A 7,933-nucleotide genomic window follows, 5' to 3' on the forward strand; every position below is an offset into this window, starting at 1 on the left:
ACAGACATATCATGTCGGGTCTGGTATGCCATCTTGAGACTTCGAGAAAGATGGCAAGCCCTCAGAGGGTTTTGAACAGAGACATGGCATGATCTGACTTACATTTTAACAGGATCATCCTGGCTTCTGTGGTGAAATAAAATTCTGTGAGGCAGGTTGTCTTTGTCCAACATCACAGATGGGGGACAGAGGCTCAAAAGAAGAGTTAATTTACCAGAGTTCACATTTATTAGTGAATTCGTGTCACTTGAATTTTAAACCATGCCTGTGTAATTCAAAAGCTCACACTTTCACTGCTAAATCACACTACCTCCCAGTTGCAGACAGGTTTGTGACATAGGCTGGAGTAGATGATTTTCTTATAGTCTGCAGTGATCTCTTTTTCCCCTTTTCTTTGGATTTTCTTGGCTCCTCTGGTGAGGCTACCATGTGACAGAACTCCAAAGGACAGCATTTATACCAGGGCTCCTCAAACTTTTTAAACAGGGGGCCAGTTCACTGTCCCTCAGACTGTTGGAGGGCCGGACTATAGTTTAAAAAAATACTATGAACAAATTCCTATGCACATTGCACATATCTTATTTTGAAGTAAAAAAACAAAATGGGAACAAATACAATATTTGTATTTGCATGTGGCCCGTGGGCTACAGTTTGAGGACCCCTGATTTATACCATCGGTCTATAAACGCACTCTCTAGAGGTGGGGAATATCCAGCCTAGGTGGCCATATGGGCTTTTCTCCGGTGAGATTGAAGAGCTTTATAGATGGTTTTGAAATATGATGAGCAAAATCTGTTTGGTTAGACATTTGTATTGGCCCCACTTTGATGTAGCTTTCTATTTTTCCTTAACACACATATTCTACCAGTTACCTCTATCACGGTCTGCCATCTGGCAACACATTAGTCCAACAGTATGCCAGAGTGGGATGAAAGTGATGGGAAGGCATGGTTGTCTGCTCTGTATGGGCAGCTTAAGCTGACGAATGTAAGAGAAAGCCCGAGGGAGTATAGGATGTGAGTAGGCGTGCCCGGCTTTTGATTAAAGGACATGAAATACATTTTCTTTTATGAATATCATATTGAAGGAAGTGATAAAAGATCCTACCAAATTGTATCAAAACTATGACTTGGTTTAATTTAGACTCAACAAGATTTTCTTATAAACTTTAGACCCCAAGGCTTCCACTCTTGAGATATTGTTTACATCAAAATTATTTTTTTTAGTTTGTTTGAAAGACATTGCTTAAACTTTAACAGTTCAATATGTAAGAAAATATCCTGAGATTCAGAACTTTAAAATGTAGTTTCAATTTACCATTACTTGACTGGGTTACTTTAATGGAATTATGTCTCATAAAACTGGCGCATTTCATGTTTCAAAATTTTGCAGTTACCTCAATGTCCTAGAGCAGTTTGGCATTGGTTTTTGGAGTCTTATGACTTTAATAACAAAAACAGAGAAAATCATGGTAGTGTCCTTTATAAGATTAACTAAAAAATATTGTGATGATCTGTAGTGCAATGTTGAGTAAAGGTGAAGATGACTTGCCATTTGAATCTTTAAGATTAACAATAGTAATCACAGAACACCAGTCAATACAATTATAGCTTCTTTTTAAAAATTGATTTCAGAGAGGAAGGGAGGGGGAGAACTAGAAACCATGAGAGAGAATCATTGATTGGCTGCCTTCTGCATTCCTTTGATCAGGCCTCCTGCATACCCCACGCTGGAGTTTGAGCCCACAACCCAGGCATGTGCCTTTGACCAAAGTTGAACCCAGGACCCTTCAGTCCTCCGGCTGACGCTCTATCGGATAGATAGAGTCTATCCACTGAGCCAAACCAGTTAGGGTTACAGATACTTTTTAAAATACATTTTTATTCCCCTTAAATGATTGGGCAGGAAGTACCAAGATCTTATTTCAGACTTTTTTCAGGTTCACTCTGAAGGTTTAGATGAGGAAGGGCTATATGTAATGGAAGTTGGTTTTATTTTTGTAGTTGCTGCTAAGTAAAAATGGAGTATGAAGAAAACAAGTTGGCAGGTCTTCAATAAGTTACACATAGAATTGCTATGACCCAGCAATTGGACTCCTGCATATATGTTGAAAACAGATATTTAAACAAAAATTTGTACGTGAATGTTCAGAGCAGCACTATTCATAATAGCCAAAATGTGGAAATAACCCACATGTCCATTTGCTTACATGAATAGATAAGCAAAGTGTGGTACATTCATACAATGGAATATTATTCAGCTATAAGATGAATGTACTGACACATGCTACAACATGGATGAACATAAAAAACCCCACACTATTCTAAGTAAGAAAAGTCAAACAGGAAAGACCATACTGTATGATTCCATTTAGTGGTTGCCAGGTGGGCAGAGAACTATCGGCGAGGAGGCAAATGGAATGACATCTTTGGGGTGATGAAATGTTTTGGAAGTAGATAGAGGTGGTGATTGTGCAACATTGTGAGTGTACTAAATGTCACTAATGGTAAATTTTATATTATGTGTATTTTACCACAACAAAAAAAGGAGTGTGCACCTTTTGATAAGATTCCTATTTTGTGGTGAGGCCCATTAAAGATTGACAGGGTGGGGTGAATCCTAAAGAAGGGGTAGTGGCAAACTCAGGGGGCATGGTGGCAGCCTCTTGAGTCCTGCAAAACAAGACTTGTACTTTCTGATTGGGATCGCTGGTTCAGTGACCTGCCACGTGACTAAGAACACTTTTAAGTCTGCGGGAGCTTGTTTGAAATTCTCACATAAAACCATGGAAAGTCATGGGATACTGAACCATTTAAAACCTAAGCATACAGAAACCCAGCAGATATAAATTTTAACTGCAGTAAAGCCAGGATAATTTCAGTTTATCCAATGAAAAGAAAAATAAACTTTTACAGCCTGGTGGTGCTAGAATAAGTTTAGTTAAAGGTGTGTGGAAAGTTTCTTGTTATTGCCACATACAGTGGGGCCTTGACTTACAAGTGTCCCGATCAACGAGTTTTTTGAGATACCAGCTGTCTCTCGGCCGATTTTTTGCATTGAGTTGACAGAGTAATTTGAGTTAACGAGCTCCTTAATGAGCTCGGTCTCAGAACAAATTAAACTCGTAAGTCGAGGCCCCACTGTACATCTTTTCCCTGGTCCTTGGGTGTGTGCCACTTCTTCACACCATTTTCTACCCTCAAAAGGAAAAAGCTTTCAAGTGTTTTTTCTCTGATCATGAAAGTAATATTTGTTTATTATAAAAATTCAGAAAAAGTGTACTATATCTATTGATATCCATATCTATCTATCTATCTATCTATCTATCTATCTATCTATCTATCAGCTATATATCATCTATCCATCCATTTATCTACCAGCAATCAGCTATAATGCTGTAGATGTCATGGCATGTATCCTTCCAAGTCTTTTCTTCTATGAATATATATGTACCACTATCTTCAGTTTCATTGGGATCATACTACATTTATCAACATAGCATGGGCATCTTTCATACCAGTAAATACCAATAAACAACACACTTTTCATGGTTGCATAGTGTTTATTTTATGTACATGTCATGACTGATTATTCCATGACCAGTGTTCTAAATGAGCCAGGGGATTTCCTGGGAGTGGTTACTTCGTGGTCACCAGTCAGAGATGGTTGGTGACTCAGGGTTTCTGAAATTTTCCTTTATTTATGCTGGTCAGTTATAGCCCTCAAAGCAGAGATCATGCATGGTAAAGGGAATACAGGTCTGGAAAAATTATCTCCAAACCCACTGCCTTAAGAATCTTTCCCTGACTGAGCCCTATTCCATCTGGTCATTTTGTCTTCTGTGTCCCAACAGAAGGGGACATAGTATGCAGGAGCATGGGCTTTGGAGCCAGATGGCAAGGGTTCACATTCTGGCTTTTACAACACTGGGCATAAAACTTAGCATTTCTGTGTCTCAGTGTTCTCATCTGTAAAATGAAGATAATAGTAGTACCTACCTTCTAGTCCAGATGAGATGACCCATGTCAAAAGTACTTGGTAGCACACGACCTGAATGAATGAATGGCAAGATTTCTTACTATTACTCAGTTCTTCAATTGGCCCTCCCAGTTTGTGGTTGTGAGAGCTCATCTGCATGTTTGGGAAGCCCTATTTGATTATAGACTCTGAAAATTTCAGATGCCAAAGTAACTTTACAGTATTTTACACACAGTGAGCCCCTAGCCAAGATTGCTGATTGATTGACCTAACCAGTGGTCAGATAACTCATTAGTCAACAGAGCCAAATACTAACAGTACAACGATTGAAATTTCTTTTGAGAGCCAAATTTTTTAAACTTAAACTAGATAGGTAGGTACATTGTTATTAACTTAATTAGGGTACTCCTAAGGCTTAGGAAGAGCCACACTCAAGGGGCCAAAGAGCTGCATGTGGCTTGCGAGCTGCAGTTTGCCGACCACGGACCTAAACTAACTTGCTGCAGTTGTGAAGCCTTCTTGATTGAATTTGGCCTTATATTTTATTTGACAAAACGAAACCCCCAGAAACCCTGACAAGTGAATGTAGGTGAAATGCAGTTCCTTGAGATAGGTGAACATCATAACTGTGGGCTTTCCTACACTCTAAGGAAATTCTTGACCAGGAGAATCCAGAATCCTATCTAATAATAGACAAACAGGGTAATTGACCATACCTTCGCTACGCCTCCCATTGGCTAATCAGCGTGATATGCAAATTAACCGCCAACAAAGATGGTGGTTAATTTGCATACGTAGCCTCTAAGCAGCAGAGCGAAGACTGAAGGCGAGCTGGAGCCACGAAGACGGAAGATGGAAGGCGGTTCCAGCCAGGGTGAGGGCCTGGGTCCCAGGTGCCGGAGGAAAACTGGTGCTGGCAGCCAGGAGAAGGGAAGGCCTATTGCACGAATCTCTTTGTGCAACAGGCCTCTAGTTTTTAAATAATAGTGATAATGACAAGAAATACATAAAAGAACTGAAAGCCATTATTCTGAAAGACCAGTCTACAGCAGAAGAGCATATAAAATCTTCTATTCCTTCATTTATTCGGTATTCTAGGGAACTGAATTGTTTCCGGCAAGTAAATTTTCTAGATGATGAAAGTTTATTCATTGACCTGCCATAACAGTTGCATTTTAACGATTTTGATGTAACTTTCTAATGCATTCTGCATGGTTTATAGGTTTCATATAGAGAAAAACAATTCAGCCTATTTGTCAGGCTTTGAATCTGCATCATTATTATGTTGTTGCATTTTTTAAGCTCTGCCCAATAATCTCAATGCCATTTGCCTTCTAAAGACTCAGACAACTGTACCCTTACACAGCTCTTTTCATTTTTTAAAAAAATTATATTTTTATTGATTTCAGAGAAGAAGGAAGAGAGAGAGACAGAAACATCAATCATGAGAGAGAATCGTTGATCGTCTGCCTCCTGCACACCCCGCTCTGGGATTGAGCCACAACCCGGGCATATGCCCTGACCGGGAATTGAACCATGACCTCCTGGTTCATAGGTCAACCCTCAACCACTGAGCCATGCTGGCTGGGTTCTTTTCACTTTTTTCTTTCATTTTTTTTTTTCTCACTGGCAGGGTATGTCAGTTTTTACTTTTTTTTTTATATTTTATTGATTTTTTACAGAGAGGAAGGGAGAGAGATAGCGAGTCAGAAACATCGATGAGAGAGAAACATCGATCAGCCGCCTCCTGCACATCCCCCACTGGGGATGTGCCCGCAACCCAGGTACATGCCCTTGACCGGAATCGAACCTGAGACCCCTCAGTCCGCAGGCCGACGCTCTATCCACTGAGCCAAACCGGTTTCGGCAGTTTTTACTTTTTACTACAGAAATGTGCTTAAGCTTCCCCCCATCTCCAAAACATCTTTTTCATTTACTGATTTATACATTTCATACCCTGGGAAACCAAAATTCCAAGTCTATTACTATTTTGTATGAAGTAAGATTAATAGGCATTTTAATGAAATCATGCATTTAGTGATAGGTTTTTTGACCGTTCAAGGACTTTAAAATTTTACTTCCTGGTTGTAGGCTATTATCAGGTAGAAGCTTGACTCTGGGAAAAATACCATTTTATTAAATCTATAGTGCTTACGGTTTTCTATTCTAGCACTGGTACCTTCTTGCCATTCATAAGTAGAGAAATTAAATTAAAGAAACATAATCACCTGTCCTCTATTCAGTTGGTAAAAGTTTGTGAAATGAAATTTGGGTATTTTTAATAGAAAGTGAAGGAAAATATTCTTAGATATAACTTCATGAGTGTTTTTCCATTTTCTTTACAGAAACATACTGATGAATATAACTGTTGGGAGACTTGGAGAGCAAGAATTTATAACCATTGTACGTCACTATGGAGTGCCTGAAAAACCGTGTCCCAGAGGGCCTAACCTAGTTTCAATGGCTCATGACGAGTTCAGGAAAATTTTTTTTGAGGATTTTGACAAACTCATTAATTATTGTCAATACGTAGATCAAGAAAAGTAAGCTTTTATTGATTCTAATATGTAATGTAAGTTTCTGTGAACCTGACGACTGAAGAAATTTATATTTTATCAAATTGGGAAAAAAGAAATTGACATCTCATCATATTCTACTGTTCAGCAAAGCCACCTTAAATCATTTTGGGAGAGTATCTGGGTGAAAATATTTTATAGTGATACTTCAAAAGAATAGAATGCTCCTTTGCATTTCATTTTAATTGATTTCTAGAAGCTTTCAACTGAAATGTAGCAAATTAAGATGTTAGAAGATTTAATCCTGAGATTTCTTCTTATGTTATTTTAGTGATAACTGGGATTTATAAACGAGACTTTTGTAATATACAGAATAGGGAACTTGCAAGTCAACTTTTAAAAGAATTTCTTTGAAATTATTTTTTTCTTGAAAATAATGAAGTTCAGCATAATCTATTTCTAGTACATTTATCATGTTTGTATTAAGCTTTATTAAGTCATTGTTATTAACAACTGGAACCCCACCTAAATATGTTTTGGTATTCATCTTACCCACAGACCTGATAGTGTGTGTGGGTATTTATCTGGCGTTATAAAATCTTAGTTCTAACTCTAGCTTCTAATTTTGTTACTACACACCACTGCAATCACTCTTCCTAATGACCCCTTCCCTCAGTCCCCAACCCTGAAGTCTGCACCCAAGTAGCCAGCTGCACACCCTATAACTTTGAAGATCCTAAAGTTCATCTTAATAATGAACATGATTTTTTCCTAATCCGTAATATATCCTCATTGAGTTTTTTAAAAAAATATATTTTATTGATTTTTTACAGAGAGGAAGGGAGAGAGATAGAGAGTTAGAAACATTGATGAGAGAGAAACATCGATCAGCTGCCTCCTGCACACCTCCCTACTGGGGCTGTGCCCGCAACCAAGGTACATGCCCTTGACCGGAATTGAACCTGGGACCTTTCAGTCTGCAGGCTGATGCTGTATACACTGAGCCAAACCGGTTTCGGCCTCATTGAGTTTTTATAAAAATTGTATTTTTCCTTGAATTATAAGTTTCCTTGAGCCTCTCAGAGGATGTGTGGCTTGAGCTTTGCATAACTCTGGCCCTGCCTTCCACCTTGGTGCTACTCCTTCCCCAGGGTGAAAAGTGTGGCCCTCCTTCAGAATAATGGAGCTGCTTGGTTAGACATCTTTGAGATTTTTTCGGGTCTAACAAGCTTTGATTCTAGACATAAATTTTGGCATAATTTTGCCTGTTGCCTGGAAGAACATTGGCTGAGTGAGAACATTCGACAAGGATTTCTGTGTCCCCAGCAGGCTGGGGAAAATTACTGTTGGGCTGCTCTGGAGAAAATACGTGACAAAATTGAGGTGAATGTTAAGGCCCCTGCTGGGGTTTCCAGGTTGTAAGGTGTGGGTCCAAGGGA

At 38.9% G+C, this 7,933-nt stretch overlaps 1 protein-coding gene across 1 annotated transcript in view; it reads left to right on the forward strand.

Moving 5' to 3' along the window:
• EFHC2 (EF-hand domain (C-terminal) containing 2) overlaps positions 1-7,933 on the forward strand; it is a 151,981-nt gene that overhangs the window by 121,742 nt on the left and 22,306 nt on the right. Inside the window, exon 11 of the mRNA XM_015558399.1 lies at positions 6,324-6,521. Within this exon, the coding sequence (XP_015413885.1) occupies positions 6,324-6,521 (198 nt within the window). The remainder of the gene's footprint in view (positions 1-6,323; positions 6,522-7,933) is intronic.

This window comes from Myotis davidii, unplaced genomic scaffold (genome assembly GCF_000327345.1).
Source record: "Myotis davidii unplaced genomic scaffold, ASM32734v1 scaffold1673, whole genome shotgun sequence".
In the NCBI taxonomy this organism is placed as follows: domain Eukaryota; kingdom Metazoa; phylum Chordata; class Mammalia; order Chiroptera; family Vespertilionidae; genus Myotis; species Myotis davidii.